At 39.8% G+C, this 18638-nt stretch overlaps 1 protein-coding gene across 1 annotated transcript in view; it reads right to left on the reverse strand.

Annotated features, from left to right (window-relative positions):
* Positions 1-18638, reverse strand: part of LOC139753474 (uncharacterized) — a 116621-nt gene that overhangs the window by 71058 nt on the left and 26925 nt on the right. Inside the window, 1 exon segment of the mRNA XM_071670035.1 lies at positions 1097-1163. Coding sequence (XP_071526136.1) covers positions 1097-1163 — 67 coding nt within the window.

The raw sequence follows: 18638 nt of genomic DNA on the forward strand, positions 1-18638 counted from the left end.
GCCCCATAGACACATATAAACTGTAGCGTGGATATGAGTGCTCTAATGGCAATGGGACAAAGAATTATGCAAGAACACTGCTGCCATTTATTTCAGGTCTACAAAGCAATTTTCAAGTAATCTTAACTATAACCCACATACTTTGGAGGCTTGCAGAGATCTTGAAATAGTTATTCACTGATTTTCAGATATGCTAATAATCGATCATCACAAAGAGAACTTTACTAAAGAGTTTTAAGTTCCTGGCTTACTGTCAGACTCAGAAAATTAACTCTTATCCTTGAGAAGCTTGTTTCTTTACAAAGAGAACAATACAATGTACCTGAGAGGATGAACCCTCAAGCATTTCCTCTTCTAGAGCTACTTGTTGTAATCTACTACATTATGAGCTGGAAGTATGACACCAACTCAATAATTAGAAATGTATACAAACAATGTTGGAAGAGTTTGTTATTGGCAGTTATCAAATGATCATCTCACACTCATCTGGTCATTTTCCTATCATATAATAGAGATTCACCATAAGTCAGCTTGCCTGGCCACTTGAAAAGATCGTTAAAAGCCAGCATCACTGCCTTTGTAAAGAAAAAAGAATCTCAAGGCTTGTGAGGGGATGACCTTATTGTTGAGGTTTGTATGTGGTAACTCTAACATACCCTTTGCACACCACACAAGAACATTTCCTGGAATTAAGAGCAACATGGTCACACTGGCATATTCAAACATTTCAGTGCCAAATCCACCACTAATGCAAGTACAATGAACTCTCACCTGCTGAACTTTATTCTGCTTTAAACACATTGCAAAATACACTCTTTTGCTTTCAGCTTGTGCTTAACTACCTAATAATCTACTATTACCTGAGGTCTGTAAATAAGTATTAAGACATATAAAACAGGCTCATTTCTTTGCTATTATATAGGTCAGGTATTAAAATGACATTCATGATATCAAACTTTTCCAAGCCAACAAAGGTCCAGTTAACAGGCCAAACTTAGCTAAAAAAAAAAAAATCAGTGTAGCAATATCAAAATTTTAAAAGAAACTTTACCTTTTATTTTAAGGATCACAGCAAAAAAAACAAGCATAAACTCACCTGGACCTTCCAGAGGATTGGTCAGGCCACTAGACGTCCAGTCAAACTTGGCTGGAGGGATCTGTTCCTGGAAATCAATGACCCACAATTTATGGCTACTGTCAGCAACTTTTGGAAGCCTGGTTTCTTGAATCTTTAAGAATTTAAGTATATAGGTAATGTACTTAGACAGGGCAGAGGAAATGAGGCTATAATACTAGTTTCAAAAGGCTAACTTTCTTTATCCATATGTGCACAGTGATGCCTAATTAATGAACTACCAAACGTTTTCTAACTCCAAATCATTCTTCAACTATTGAGATCCTTCTCTTTGTTTTAACCTTTTATCATATCCTCACTTCTAATTACATCCAGGTCTCCCAGTTTTTTTCTTATCCCTTTGTATATACCTGCTGAGCCCATTTCATACTTTACATATAAGCTTACTTCAAAGTGTAAGAAGCTCATGGATCACATATAAACCTAACCAACCTGAACTTTTCATCATCAAATGATCTGAATACCACTGATGAGTCTTCATCATCTGAAGCTGGGAAGAAACCAGTTACAGGAATGTCCACCAAAGATTCTATATGGACATGCATATTTCAAATGCAGGATAATGGTACTTAAGGTGCAGAGAGATACAAACACGGGTGGGAATGCTGATGAAGCTTAGATGGAAATTTAGGGAAAATTGTTAATGAACCACCAGGTGTAATGAAAGCTACTAGAGGGAGCAGCTCAACTCAAATGTATGAGCATTACATGTAGATCCTTATAATCTTTCCTTCTCTCTATCTAGCTATCTATAACTATTAATTTCTCTGACACCTGTTCCCTTAGGGAACTCCCTCAAGAGGTTGGCCACGGCAAAACAGTCTCCATAACTAGTGAACTCCAATACCACTTCGTAGCCTTTAGTGCCTCACCCTTTTCAGGCCACTGGTAGAGGGCAACTCTAAGAGCACAGTGTTTTCAGACACTTACCAAATGTTCCCACTAACTGCTATTGCCTATGTCTACCTAATGTTCTAACCTACTACTTCTACCTAATGCTCCAAGTTAATGTTCCTACTAGCTACTTCTACCTAATGTTTCTACCTAATGCTCCAGTCTAATGTTACTACCATTTACTTCTATCTATTGCTCCTACTATTTTGCCAATAGGCAGGGCTAGTGCACAGCACTCACCACAGAAAAATACAGAGGTTGTTTGAGTTAAGCATTGTCAAGTGTTATGTGTGACAAGAGGATTGTATGCTTGTGGACAGAATGCCAGCAGTCCATGAATGGTGAGGCAGAAGTAAAGACAGCTAGCTTGGTCAAAGAAGTGCAATATGACAACCACTTAGGTGCTGGCTCACTAAGCAGCTATCACTGACCCTCCTGATACCCAAGCAGGTAGTACTGGTAATATACCTCCTTCTAAGAGTGTGTGCAATGTTTCTCTAAAAAAATAAGGTGTAGGTGGTAGAGTGAACTGAATGAGGAACAAAATATGGGGAAACACACTGTAAATCAGCATTGAGATAAAATATGACAAGGAAATGAGAGGGAAATAAATGTGAGATTACTCCCTTCACCAGAGATAAGCAAAAATAAAAGACAACACAATGGATGTGCAGTTCAAAAACAAGCAAAGGATATAGATCCAGTGGAGGAATCAGCATGATTTGCAGAGATATGCAAAGTGCAGGGTGTTTGGTGGAGGTTCTGCAAGCTCAACTCATATCCACACTTTGGATATATGTGAAAAAAAGGGAATTAGTCATTGGCAGTTTCAAAAAGTAATGGATAACATCCATGTGCCCTCGAAATTTGGAGTTTATGTTTTATCTTCCCAGAAAAAGACCCATTCCCATCCATACCACGGTTAAGAGGAAAGCATGTAATAAGACCCTTGCCCATGAATGAAGACATTGCCATTATCAAGACTTAAACTTAGTGCCCTTAAAATTCAAAGTCAGTAATCTTATGTCCCTGGAATAACTCTGAGTATCAATGTATATATTCAGGTATACATTTTTTTTAGAGCAGATCTGTTCCTGATTTTAAATGCTTATATAGGACAAAATTTACCAAGTAATTTAGAAGCAATTTTGCACACAAACATGGACATGAGAAGCTACATGTATAAGAAAAAGAAAAATATCAAGACATGGTAATAAGGAGAAAGGTTAGCCTTGGGTGTCATGAAGGCGTTAGCTGAAAGGTATTTCCTAAGGCCCCAGTTACAGTGTAAGAAGGTGTAACCCCACTTTGTGGTCTACGTATTCAGCAATGCAAACAAACATTATTTCTCTTCAACTAAAACTGTAGTTACCATGTCATAATGATTCAATGTTTCCCTATAGTCATACTTTACTTCATTCTTTATCACTTCTCTCCATCTTTACTTTTGTTCACCTTCTGACAGAACACTTACTCATTTCTTAGATGAGAATCTTCTTTACACTGAAATATCTTCAGTTCTGTAAAGCCAGTAACTGAAATGAGTGTCAACAAATGTCTCCAGCCTCTAAGACTTTGCTTTTATGTTTCATATTCTTTACCTTTAATTGCTCCAACTACATACAACTCTTCAACAATTTGACCTCTTGCCATGAAGAGCTATTCACTTCAAATCCATGCAATGAAAATCACCATCCAGGGGATTTTGATGCACAGCAAAAAAAAAAATTAGTTTAACTCAACTTAGGATGATCCCAATAAAGTTGAGGTCCTTCCTATTCCCCTGATTAACAATTAAAAACAAATAATTAATCACCAAACACTTGCTCCCAACTGTCAAGACCACTCTTCTAATACACAATTCCTTTTTAACCTCTGATCTCTACCACCATACATACATTAATTCTGACCTCATTAAGGTCCTCCAACGACAATCTTACTGCTATCACTTCTAACACTTTTGCCCATCCATTTTCTCCCCTTCAATGTGCCAACTCTGGCACACTGAGAGAGCTCAGCTTTCATCCCCATGCAGCTTCTTTACCAATTTCCTTTGAACTGGTACTACTTCACTGGCAGAGATGCCTCTAACTATGCTAACCATATAGCAAAAGTTATTTGTGGTGGGACAGAGACTAACATCCTCTCCTCTACCAGATTTTTCTTCCTCCAGTCATGGCTCAATCACTCCAGCTTGGATGCCAGTCACATTGCTATTCACATCAGGAACAGAGTGTATCAGGCCATGAAACTCTCCCCTTCCCCTGAATCCCATTCTGTTATCATTCATAATCACTAAAATGTTTCATAAAAGGATAGTGAAGTGACCTGCCTTCTGATACATCTTTCTGATTCTTAACAAAAGCATCCAGTAAGTTTTCTATTCCACTCTTTCTCCTCTCTCATGACCAGGTCAACCTATACCTAACCTCCAAGCAGATAAAGACACTCTCTTACGTCTAGTCCTTCCCCTAATCTCCCACTTAATCTCTCCTATATTTTCTATGCACAGGGTCTTCCAAGTCATTTCACAGCTTAATGTGGATAAGGTGTATAGCCCAGATGACATAACTCCTCAGATTCTGGGGGTGTATTCCTCTGAGTTAACAATGATCCTTCCTTGCCTATTTCATCTCTATGTTTCAAAATTCAATATTTTTTTTCATGGAAGTATACCTTACTATAAGTAAGAAAACCATTCTAACCCTTTAAACTATCACCCTATTGCTCTTCCTACTGCTTTCTTGATAATTTGAAACTCTTCTTAACTCTCACAATCTCAAACACTTAAAATCCTTCTTCCTTCTTTCTGAGGAACATTCAGGAAATTTAAAGGGACTACAGCTGCTATTGAAGGCTTGTTTGTATGTCTATTTTGCTGTTTTACAACTTTTAACACTGGTTAATTGATTAAGATCTTTTTCTTTCAATTCTTTCAAAAAACAACCCATGCAGAGAAAACCCAAATGCACAACAAGCATAGGGCTGAAAGGGTTAATGACGAGTACCATGATAGACTTTAGACTGTTACTCACCACTAGTTAATCCCATTCATTCACAGACATGCTAACTACTACGTCATATCCAAAAAATGCTAATATTTGGTATCAGGCCAGAATGCACTAGTCAATACAGTAAAGAGACAAAAGACAAAAGCAGATAAATAGTCTAAAAAGACAAGATATAATGTTTGTGTATATGTGGTTTCGAAGCATTACACATGACAGCTAGAGACTGAGTGTGAACAAATGTGGCTTTTTTTGTCTGTCTTCCTGGCACTACCTTGCTGAAGCAGGGGGTAATGATGCTGTTTCCTGTGGGGTGGGGTAGCACCAGGAATGGATGAGGGCAAGCATGAATATGTACATGTGCATATATGTATATGCCTGTGTATGTATATGTATACATTGAAATGTATATATATGTATATGTGCGTGATTGGGCGTTTATGTATATAACCCTGGGGATAGGGGAGAAAGAATACTCCCCTCATATTCCCCGCGTGTCGTAGAAGGTGACTAAAGGGGATGGGAGCGGGGGGGCTGCAAACCCTTCCCTCCCTGTATTTCTATTTCTAAAAGGGGAAACAGAAGAAGGAGTCAAGCAGGGAGTGCTCATCCTCCTCAAAGGCTCAGATTGGGGTGTCCGAATGTGTGTGGATGTAAGCAAGATGAGAAGAAAGGAGAGATAGGTATATGCTTGAGGAAAGGAACCAGGATGTTTTGGCTCTAAGTGAAACAAAGCTCAAGGGTAAAGGGGAAGAGTGGTTTGGGAATGTCTTGAGAGTAAATCAGGGGTTGGTGAGTGGACAAGAGCAAAGGAAGGAGTAGCACTTCTCCTGAAGCAGGAGTTGTGGGAGTATGTAACAGAGTGTAAGAAAGTAAATTCTAGATTGATGTGGGTAAAACTGAAAGTGGATGGAGAGAAATGGGTGATTATTGATGCCTGTGCACTTGGTAATGGGAAGAAAGATCATGAGAGGTAAGGGTTTTGCAAGCAGCTGAATCAGTGTGTTAGCAGCTTTGATGCACGAGACCAGGTTATAGTGATAGGTGCTTGGAATGCGAAGGTGAGCAATGTGGCAGTTGAGGGTATAATTGGTGTAATGGGGAGTTCAGTGCTGTAAATGGAAATGGTGAAGAGCTTGTGGATTTGTGTACTTAAATGACTGGTGATTGGGAAATACCTGGTTCAAAAAGAGAGATATACATAAGTAAACATATGTGAGTAGGAGAGATGGTCAGAGGGTGTTATTGGATTATGTGTCAATTGATAGGCGTGTAAAAGAGAGATTTTGGATGTAAATGTTTTGAGAGGGGCAGCTGGAGGGATGTCTGATCACTATCTTTTGAAGGCAAAGGTGAAGATTTGTAGAGGTTCTCAGAAAAGAAGTGAGAATGTTGGGGAGAAAAGAGTGATGAGAGTAAGTGAGCTTGGAAAGGAGACTTGTGTGAGAAAGTAGAATGGCAAAAGATGAGAGCAATTGATGTAAGGGGAGTGGAGGAGGAATGTGAAGTATTTAAGGAAGCAGTGATGGCTTGCACAAAAGAAGAATGTGGAATGAGAAAGATGGGAGGTGGGCAGATTAGGAAGGGTAGTGAATGGTGGGATGAAGAAGTAAGGTTATCAGTGAAAGAGAAGAGAGAGGCGTTTGGATGATATTTGCAGGAAAGTAGCAGCAAGAGGTCAAAAGAAAGGTGCAAGAGGTGAAAAAGAGGGCAAATGAGAGTTGGGTGAGACAGTATCACTGAATTTTAAGGAGAATAAAAAGATGTTTTAGAGGGAGGTAAATAACATGCGCAAGACAAGAGAACAAATGGGAACATTGGTGAAGGTGGCAAATGGGGAGTTTATAACAAGTAGTAAGGAGATGAAGTGGGTATTTTGAAGGTTTCCTGAATGTGTTAGATGATGGAGTGGCAGATATAGGTTGTATTCGTTAGGGTGGTGTGTGAAGTGAGAGGGTTAGGGAGAATGGTTTGGTAAACAAAGAGGTAGTGAAAGCTCTGTGGAAGATGAAAGCCAGCGAGGCAATGGGTTTGGATGGTACTGGTGTGGAATTCATTAAAAAAGGGGGTGACTGTGTTGTTGATTGGTTGGCAAGGATATTCAGTGAATGTATGGATCATGGTAATGTGCCTGAGGATTGGTGGAATGCATGCATAGTGCCATTGTACAAAGGCAAAGGGGATAAAGGTGACAAATTACAGAGGCAAAAGTTTGTTGAGTATTCCTGGGAAATTATATGAGGGGGTATTGATTGAGAGGGTAAAGGCATGTACAGAGCATCAGATTGGGGAAGAACAGTGTGGGTTCAGAAGTGGTAGAGGATGTGTGGATCATGGGTTTCCTTTGAAGAATGTATGTGAGAAATACTTAGAAAAACAGATGGATTTGTGAGTAGCATTTATGGACTTGGAGAAGGTATATGATAGGGTTGATAGAGATGCTTTGTGAAAGGTATCAAGAGTATATGGTGTGATAGGTAAGAATGTATGTGAGAAATACTTAGAAAAACAAATGGATTTGTATGTAGCATTTATGGATCTGGAGAAGGCATATAATAGGGTTGATAGAGGTGCTTTGTGGAAGGTTTTAAAAGTTTTAAGGTTTGGGAGGTAAGTCGCTAGAAGTAGTGAAAAGTTTTTACCAAGGATGTAAGGCATGTGTACAAGTAGGAAGAGAGGAAAGTCATTAATTCCCAGTGAATGTTGGTTTGTGGCACGGGTGTGTGATGTCTTCATAATTGTTTGATTTGTTTATGGACGGGGTGGTTAGGGAGGTGAATGCAAGAGTTTTGGAGAGAGGGGCAAGTATGCGGTCTGTTGTGGATGAGAGGGCTTGGGAAGTGAGTCAGTGGTTGTTTGCTGATGACACAGCACTGGTGGCTGATTCCAGTGAGAAACTGCAGAGGTTGGTGACTGAGTCTGGTAAAGTGTGTGAAAGAAGAAAGTTGAGAGTAAATGTGAATGAGAGCAAGGTTATTACGTTCAGTTGGGTGGAGGGAAAAGTTAAGTGGAAGGTAAGTTTGAATGGAGAAAAACTGGAGGAAGTGAAGTGTTTCAGATATCTGGAAGCGGACTTAGCTGTGGATGGACACATGGAAGCAGAAGTGAATCACAGGGTGGGGGAGGAGGCGAAGGTTCTGGGAGGGGGCAAAGGTTCTGGGAGGGGGCGAAGGTTCTGGAAGGGGCGAAGGTTCTGGGAGTGTTGAAGAATGTGGAGAAGGAGAGAACGTTACCTCGGAGAGCAAAAATGGGTATGTTTGAAGGAATAGTGGTTCCAACAATGTTATGTAGTTGCGATGCATGGGCTATAGATAGGATTGTACAAAGGAGGGTGGATGTGTTGGAAATGAAATTTTTGAGGACAATATGTGGAGTGAGATGGTTTGATCGAGTAAGTAACGTAAGGGTAAGAAAGATGTGTGGTATTAAAAAGGGTGTGGTTGAGGGAGCAGAAGAGGGTGTGTTGAAATGGTTTGAACACATGGAGAGAATGAGTGAGGAAACATTGACAAAGAGGATGTATGTGTAAGAGGTGGAGGGAACAAGGAGAAACAGGAGACCACATTGAAGTTGGAAGGATGGAGCGAAAATGATTTAGAATGATCAGGGCCTGAACATACAGGAGGGTGAAAAGAGTGCAAGGAATACAGTAAATTGGACCGATGTGGTATACTGGGGTTGACGTGCTGTCTACGGATTGAACCAGGGCATGTGAAGCGTCTGGGGAGAGGTCTTTAGGGCCTGGATGTGGAAAGGGAGCTGTTTCAATGCATTACACATGACAGCTAGGGACTATGTGTGAACGAATGTGACCTTTTTGTCTTTTCCTGGAGCTGTCGCTGAAGTAGGGGGGGTGCTATTTCCTGTGTGGCGGGGGTGGTGACAGGAATGGATGAAGGCAGCAAGCATGAACATGTACATGTGTATATATGTATATGACTGTATGTGTATGTATGTATGTATACAGTGACATGTATATTTATGTATATGTGCTTGTATGGGCAATTATGTATAAATATATGTGTATATGAGTAGTTGGGCCATACTTTGTCTGTTTCTTTGCACTACCTCGCTGACTCGGGAAACAGCAATTAAGTCTTTTCTTTCAAACTATTCGCCATTTCCCGCATTAGCGAGGTAGCGTTAAGAACAGAGGAGTGGGCCTTTGAGGGAATACCCTCACCTGGCCCAATTCTCTGTTCCTTCTTTTGGAAAATTAAAAAAAAACGAGAGGGGAGGATTTCCAGCCCCCCACTCCCTCCCCTTTTAGTCGCCTTCTACGACATGCAGGGAATACATGGGATATAATAAATAAATAGAATATTATCTACATTTGTCTATTATACTTAATCGCCGTCTCCTGCATCAGCCAGGAAACAGATGAGGAATGGCCCAACCCACCCACATACACATGTATATATATGCACACCTACATGTGCACATTTACATGCATATACACTTCAATGTGCACATCAATATACATACACAGACATATACATATATACACATGCACATATTCATACTTGCTGCTTTCATCCATTCCCATCACAACCCCGTCACACATTGAATAGCATCCCCCCCCTCCAGGGAGGTAGTGCCAGTAAAAGACAAAAAAGGCTACATTCATTCACACTCAGTCTAGCTGTCATGTGTAATGCATGGAAACCACAGTTCCCTTTCCACATCCAGCCTCCACAGACCTTTCCATGGTTTACCCCAGATGCTTCACATACCCTGGTTCAATCCATTGACAACACATCGACCCCAGTATATCACATCATTCCAATTCACTCTATTCCTTGCATGCCTTTCACCCTCCTCCATGTTCAGGCCCTGATCGTTCAAAATCTTTTTCACTCCATCGTCCCACCTCCAATCTGGCCTCCTGCTTCTCCATATTCACTCCACCTCTGACACATATATCCTCTTTGTCAATCTTTCCTCACTCATTCTCTCCATGTGTCCAAACCATTTCAACATACCCTCTTCTGCTCTCTCAACAACACACTTCATTACCACACATCTCTCTTCCCCTTTCATTACTTACTTGATCAAACCACCTCACACCATATTCTGTCCTTAAACATTTCATTTCCAACACATCCACCCTCCTCCATACAACCCAATCTATAGCCCAAGCTTCGCAACCATATAATATTACTGGAACCACTATTCCTTCAAACATACCCATTTTTGCTTTCCGAGATAATGCTTTCGACTTCCACACATTCTTCAAGGCTCCCACAACCTTTGCCCCCTCCCCAACCCTGTGACTTACTTCTGCTTACATGGTTCCATCCACTGCTAAATCCACTCCCAGATATCTAAAACATTTCACTTCCTTCAGTTTTTATCCATTCAAACTTACCTCCCAATTAACTTGTCCCTTAACCCAAGTGAACCTAATAACATTGCTCTTATTCACATGTACTCTCAACTTTCTTCTTTCACACACTTTATCAAACTCAGTCACCAATCTCTACAGTTTCTCACCAGAATCAGCCACCAGTACTGTATCATCAGTGAACAACAACTGACTCACTTCCCAAGCACTCTCATCCACAACAGACTGCATACTTGCCCCTCTCTCCAAAACTCTTGCGTTCACCTCCCTAACCACCCCATCCATAAACAAATCAAACACTCAGGGAGACATCATGCACCCCTGCCGCAAACTGACATTCTCTGGGAACCAATGACTTTCCTCTCTTCCTACTCGTACACATGCCTTACATCCTTGGTAAAAACTTTTCACTACTTCTAGCAACTTACCTCCGACACTATATTTTCTTAAAACCTTCCACAAAGTATCTCTATCAACCCTATCATATGCCTTCTCCAGATCCATAAATGCCACATACAAATAGTGCAAGTGACTGGGAGATGTACAAAAGAAAGTGGCAATAGGTTAAGAGAAAGGTGCAAGAGGTGAAAAAGAGGGCAAATTAGAGTTGGGGTAAGAGAGTATCATTACATTTTAGGGAGAATAAAAAGATGTTTTGGAAGGAGGTAAATAAAGTGTGTAAAACAAGTGAAGGGGACCAATGGGGTGGTAATAACAAGAAGTGGTGAGGTGAGAAGGAGATGGAGTGAGTATTTTGAGGGTTTACTGAATGTTTGATGATAGAGTGGCAGATACAGGGTTTTTGGTCGAGGTGGTGTGCGAAGTGAGATGGTCAAGGAGAATGACTCGGTAAACAGAGAAGAGGTAGTGAAAGCTTTGCGGAAGATGAAAGCCGGCAAGGAAACAAGTTTGGATGGTATTGCAAAGGAATTTAATAAAAAAAAGGGGTGACTGTTGGTGATGGGTTGGTAAGGATATTCAAAGCATGTATGAAGTGCCTGAGGATTAGCAGAATGCATGCATAGTGCAAGTGTACAAAGGCAAAGGGGATAAAGTGAATGTTCAAATTACAGAGGTATAAGTTTGTTGAGTATTCCCGGAAATTTATATGGGAAGGTATTGATTGAGAGGGTAAAGGCATGTACAAAGCATCAGATTGGGGAAGAACAGAGTGGTTTCAGAAGTGGTAGAGGATGTGTGGATCAGGTGTTTACTTTGAAGAATGTCTGTGAGAAATACTTAGAAAAACAGATGGATTTGTGAGTAGCATTTATGGACTTGGAGAAGGTATATGATAGGGTTGATAGAGATGCTTTGTGAAAGGTATCAAGAGTATATGGTGTGATAGGTAAGTTGTTAGAAGCAGTGAAAAGTTTTTACCAGGGGTGTAAGGCATGTGTATGAGTAGGAAGAGAGGAAAGTGATTGGTTCCCAGTGAATGTTGGTTTGTGGCAGGGATGCGTGATGTCTCCATGGTTGTTTAATTTGTTTATGGATGGGGTGATTAGGGAGGTAAATGCAAGAGTTTTGGGGACAGGGGCAAGTATGCAGTCTGTTGTGGGTGAGAGGCCCTGGGAAGCGTGTCACTTGTCGTTCACTGCTGATACAGCACTGGTGGCTGATTTGAGTGAGAAACTGCAGAAGTTGGTGACTGAGTTTGGTAAAGTGTGTGAAAGATGAAAGCTGAGAGTAAATGTGAATAAGAGCAAGGTTATTAGGTACAGTAGGGTTGGGGGACAAGTTAATTGGGAGGTAAGTTTGAATGGATAAAAACTGGAGGAAGTGAAGTGTTTTAGATATCTGGGAGTGAATTTAGCAGAAGATGGAACCATGGAAATGGAAGCGAAGCATAGGGTAAGGGAGGGGGTGAAAGTTCTGGGAGCATTGAAGAATGTGTGAAAGGCGAGAACGTTATCCTGGAGAGCAAAAATGGGTATGTTTGAAGGAATAGTGGTTTCAACAATGTTATATGGTTGTGAAGCATGGGCTATAGATAGGGTTGTGCAGAGGAGGGTGGATGTGTTAGAAATGAGATGTTTGAGGACAATATCTGGTGTGAGGTGGTTCGATCAAGTAAGTAAGGAAAGGGTAAGAGAGATGTGTGGTAACAAAAAGAGTGTGGTTGAGAGAGCAGAAGATGGGGTATTGAAATGGTTTGGTCACATGGAGAGAATGAGTGAGAAAACATTGACAAAGAGGATACATGTGTCAGAGGTAGAGGGAACGAGGAGAAGTGGGAGAACAAATTGGAGGTGGAAGGATGGAGTGAAAAAGATTTTGAGTGATCGGGGCAAAACATACAGGAGGGTGAGAGGAGTGCAAGGAACAGAGTGAATTGGAACAATGTGGTATACCAGGGTCGACGTGCTGTCAATGGATTGAACTAGGGCACGTGAAGCAATTGGGGTAAACCATGGAAAGGTTTGTGAGGCCTGGATGTGGAAAGGGAGATGTGGTTTCAGTGCATTTACATATGACAGCTAGAGACTGAGTGCGAATGAATGTGGCCTTTGTTGTCTTTTCCTAACACTACCTCGTGCATGTGCAGGGGGAGGGGGTGCCATTTCATGTGTGGTGGGCTGGCGACGGGAATGATGAAGGCAGCAAGTATGAATAGGTACATGTGTATATATGTATATGTCTGTGTATGTATATGTATGTATACGTTGAAATGTACAGGTATGTATATGTGCGTGTGAGGGCGTTTATGTGTATACATGTGTATGTGGGTGGGTTGGGCCATTCTTTCATCTGTTTCCTTGTGCCACCTCACTAACGCAGGAGACAGCGACTAAGTATAATAAATGAATACTTCCCACGCATTCCTCACGTGTTGTAAAAGGCAACTAAAGGGGACAGGAGCAGGGGGTGCTGAAAACCCTCCCCTCCTTGTATTCTAGTTTTCTAAAAAGGGAAACAGAAGAAGGAGTCACGCGGGGAGTGCTCATCCTCCTCGAAGGCTCAGATTGGGGTGTCTAAATGTGTGTGAATGTAACCAAGATGAGAAAAAAGGAGAGATAGGTAGTATGTTTGAGGAAAGGAACCTGGATGTTTTGGCTCTGAGTGAAACGAAGCTCAAGGGTAAAGGGGAAGAGTGGTTTGGTTCCAATAATGTTATATGGTTGCGAGGCGTGGGCTATAGATGGAGTTATGCAGAGGAGGGTGAATGTGCTGGAAATGAGATGTTTGAGGACAATATGTGGTGTGAGGTGGTTTGATTGAGTAAGTAATAATAGGGTAAGAGAGATGTGTGGTAATAAAAAGAATGTGGTTGAGAGAGCAGAAGACGGTGTTTTGAAATGGTTTGGTCACATGGAGAGAATGAGTGAGGAAAGACTGACCAAGAGGATATATGTGTCGGAGGTGGAGGGAACGAGGAGAAGTGGGAGACCAAATTGGAAGTGGAAAGATGGAGTGAAAAAGATTTCGAGTGATCAGGGCCTGAACATGCAGGAGGGTGAAAGGCGTGCAAGGAATAGAGTGAATTGGAACGATGTGTTATACTGGGGTCGAAATGCTGTCAATGGATTGAACCAGGGCATGTGAAGCGTCTGGGATAAACCATGGAAAGTTCTGTGGGGCCTGGATGTGGAAAGGGAGCTGTGGTTTCGGTGCATTATTACATGACAGCTAGAGACTGAGTGTGAACGAATGTGGCCTTTGTTGTCTTTTCCCAGCGCTACCTTGTGCACATGCAGGGGGAGGGGGTTGTTATTTCATGTGTGGTGGGGTGGCGATGGGAATGAATAAAGGCAGACAGTATGAATTATGTACATGTGTATAAATGTATATGTCTGTGTGTGTATATATATGTATACGTTGAGATGTATAGGTATGTATATTTGCGTGTGTGGACGTGTATGTATATACATGTGTATGTGGGTGGGTTGGGCCATTCTTTCATCTGTTTCCTTGCGCTACCTCGCTAACGCGGGAGACAGCAACAAAGCAAAATAAATAAATAAATATCATATCTATTCATTATACTTAACCGCCATCTCCTGCATTAGCGAGGCAGCACAAGGAAACAGACGAGGATTGGCCCAACCCACCCATATACACTTGCACATACATAAATGCCCACACACGCACATATGTATACATATACATTTTAACGTATACATACATATACATACAAAGACATATACATATGTACATATCCATGCTTGCTGCCTTCATCCGTTCCCGTCGTCACAAAAAGCATTAAGTAATGGGGAACTCAAGATATAGAAGGAAAAAGTCTATTAAGAAATACAAATCAAGCAAGGCTTTGATGTGATAGATATCAAAAGAGCCACATAGATAATACAATGTAAGTTATACTCATTTACAATGCCTTGGACAGATTCAAACCAGTGGCCGAGCATGGGCTGGCAAGGTCCTTATCAATATATCACACACAGAGTGTGTCACTCTCCTCTCATTTCAAGCCCCTGAACTAAGCCAACCATTTCAATCTGATATCTGTTATGCTATGGAATCAGAAAACAGTGTAAAAAGCATAAATCTACAGATAGCATGGGCATAAGGAGGATTAATTATGGGAAAAGCTATTTTCATCTGCAGAGCATGTTAATGGTAAATCCTTAGCACCTGATAGTCAAGAACAATACACTCTATCAAAACCATATCACAACAGGATATGGATATGGTACTCAATAATAGATGAAACACAACTCTGATGTCTCAAAACATTTAAGCATGTGCCAGGTTAAATCATCATAAAAGTAACTTTGTTGTCTTTCAAAGTACTATCAGATGTTAAAAATGATACTCAAGCCCAATTATGACTTACCTAAAAAAGGGTTATAACACCTAAAACAGATATTCAAATACATAAATAAAACCAAAATATCAAACAACAATAAGCTAAAAACACAATACTCATTCAATCTAAGTTACTTTGAAAGGTTATCATGAAGCAACAGTACGTCTTTTAGGAAACACAATATTCAAATCTACCCCACAATCCATTGTGTCTAGCAATGATCTTACAAAATAAATGTCAAAACAGCAACACGACATCCATACTACTACAAATTATCTATCAAAATATCTGAAGCAAAGGGATGTTAAAAATGTAAACTAGCTGCTACAGAAATGGTAATATGTTCATACAGGAAACACATAAAATCAAATAAGAACTGTATAATGGAGACAAAACACAATAGGCAAATACTTATATATATACTGATAAAACTGTACTGATGTTTTACTTACACCAGCTCTGATTTGTGTACGTCATATACCCAAACTCAATAAAAACTTGGGGAGTAAGATACTCTAAGAGAAAATTCTGTACAGAAAAAATGCATTTAAAATGAAAGTTCTCTATACTGCATATCCATATGCCTTATGGAAACATACAAAACTAGAATGCCAACAATTACAAGCAAATGCAGTATTTCTCCCTCTGTGTACACATTAAACAAGGCTCATGAAGGCCAATTAGATAATGTACATATTACTAAGAGGGAATGACAGTTATGGATCTCTCTGCCAAATCTCAGCAACACTGTTGAAATGCAACAAAAGTATGGGCCAAAAAACATAATTTGCACTCACAGTGACCTCTGACCTCTTCAGAATACAAATCCTACTTTAAGTGCTTAAACATGTAATCATTATCATCATTATTCATATCATCATTATTACTATTATTATCATTATTATCATTATTATTATTATCATTATTATCATTATTATTATTATTATTATTACTATTATCAATATCATCATTACTTACGTTATTATCATCATTATCATTATCATTATTTATCCCTGGGAATTGGGAAGAAAGAATACTTCCCATGTATTCCCTGCGTGTCATAGAAGGTGCCTAAAAGGGGTAGAAGCAGGGGGGCTGAAAACCCTCCCCTTCTGTTTCATTTTTCCAAAAGAGGGAGCAGAGAAATGGACCAATGCAGGAAATGGCAAATATGTATGAAAAAAATCAATTATCATTAGTACAATATTTTTCATACTTGAATGCTGTTTCCTACACGGGCAAGGTAGCGCCTGGAACAGACAAACAAAGGCCACATCCGCTCATACACATTCTCTAGTTGTCAACAGTAATACAATAAAGCCACAGCTCCATATGCATTATCACTATTATCATCATCATTATTATTACCATATCATTATTATCAATATTACAGCAACCTCCTGCCCCCTTTTATGGGGCTCCTCCAACTTCAAGGCCGCACTTTACTCAGGAGTAACAAAACGATGAACTCATTTGGAGCAAGAATGTCCTTAACCAGACAACTACTTTCCATCCACTAACAGTAATACAACTTTGCTAAGGATGAATTCTCATCTACACTGTAAACACTGGCAAACAATGACAGCAATCGAAAAAAAAGCGATCTTTGACTGCTACAGTAATTCGCCCCTAAAGTAATCTGAAGATGGTCAAATTACAAATCTATTTTCTGCATTATGTGGGGTATCAGTAAAAACACCTTTGTGCCCAATCAAAAAAAAAATATATTTAAAATGGTCTAGTTACGATAAAAAAAAATTAGCTTTTTTGTAAATTTTCACGCTGACCAAATATCAGACAATGGTTTAGTGTGGGGTATGTTAACAGAAAAAAAATATAATCCTGTGCTAAATTTCATGAGTACTGGCTATGTGATATAACTGTGTCATATCAGGAACTCTGACCCCTGTCAAACAACTTCTAAACAACTGCTCCATTCATACAAAGGATTGATTCATCCTTGTACAGAGTACTGCTCTCACATATGGGGTGGTTCTAGTTCTGCATCCTTACTTGATAGAGGTGAGTCAAAAGTGGTCAGACTTATAAACTGTCCCAGGCCAACTTCCAAACTTAACCCTCTTGCTCCACACTGCAATACTGGTTCACTTTCCTTCTTCTATTGGTATCAATTTGGTCTTTTCGCTCCCAACAGCTGGCTGCTTGTGTACCCACATCACTAGCTAGACCATGCAATATGTGGCAAGCTGCTGTGTCACATACTACTGTGTGGCTATCGGCAACTCAAAGGCGAGCCATTTTGACAAATGCTTCTTTCCCTATACATCAAAGATTTGGAACTCTATGTTTTCTCACATCTTTCCCAATAACTAACTATGACCTCTCACATTTTAAAAGACAGGTTTTTGAGTTCCTTCAAAATTCATAAATACTTTCCCCTTGTCTCTTCTTTTTCCATTTCATAATTCTCTCCTATTTCAATTAAAGCTGGCCTTGATGTGGACTTTAGTCAGTGACTGGAGCCTTTAACATAAAAGAAAAAAAAAGTCCCCATCTGGTAACTACATACACATCTACTTATGTGCGTGGGACACATGATGGCTTGTTTCTGATCTGGCTAACATGAGAGGAAAGCAATGTCCATTTTGCATGTTCACAGCCACAAGAAACACTGAATGCATCTAAAAAATATAATCATAAATAGTTTTACAAATTCTTTTGGTAAAGATTTTCAGTACATGCTTACAATGAAATATTTCATATAGTTCCACTATATGTTATAACATATCCTTCTACTATTCTCTTGCCCTTCACTCTGTCCAACCTCATAATCTCACTTCCACTTCTTAAAGGCTCTATCTAAACCACCTCCACTTTTCTAAAATCCATGTTTATCTTGATATTCACCTGAATTTATGCATGCAAACTATGCCACTTATGTACATTCCACCATTTTTTTTATCTGCATTTTCTAATTCTCTTGTATTCTACTGAAAAACCAATCATTGTAACAAGTCAAGCTATTTCTCAAGCTATTTTAGTGCTTTGCATTTTTTCTAGTAATATCTTTGTTTCCCTACTAACTTTCCTCCTTCCTTCAAGAATGCAGATGTTACATGATTGTATTTTTCCAAACCACTCTCCAGACTATAATTCCTGATCAGTTACAACTAATATATCTACATTTCTATTCACTACTTTTACAGCCACTCTCCTCCTGTTTAAGACTTTTGGTCTCGCATCATAATGGTTGCAAGACCCGCAAACTGGTCTCTAAATCTCCCTCATTTTATGCCTTTCAAATCAACTTCACTCTCTCTCTCTTTTATAATATGTCTTTTCTTCATCAACAGCGAACTATTTTCAATTCTGCAAGTTTTCCTCTCAACACCTTCCCTTTAGCCCCTATTTCAATTTCATATCTTTTGTTTGCTCAATCTTGGAGAGCAAATATCTACTACCTGTGATAGCCCTCCTATCCAATTTCCTTCTATTCCTACCTTTATTCCTTGAATAAACATGGTCTTC

Source organism: Panulirus ornatus, chromosome 2 (genome assembly GCF_036320965.1).
Source record: "Panulirus ornatus isolate Po-2019 chromosome 2, ASM3632096v1, whole genome shotgun sequence".
In the NCBI taxonomy this organism is placed as follows: Eukaryota; Metazoa; Arthropoda; class Malacostraca; order Decapoda; family Palinuridae; genus Panulirus; species Panulirus ornatus.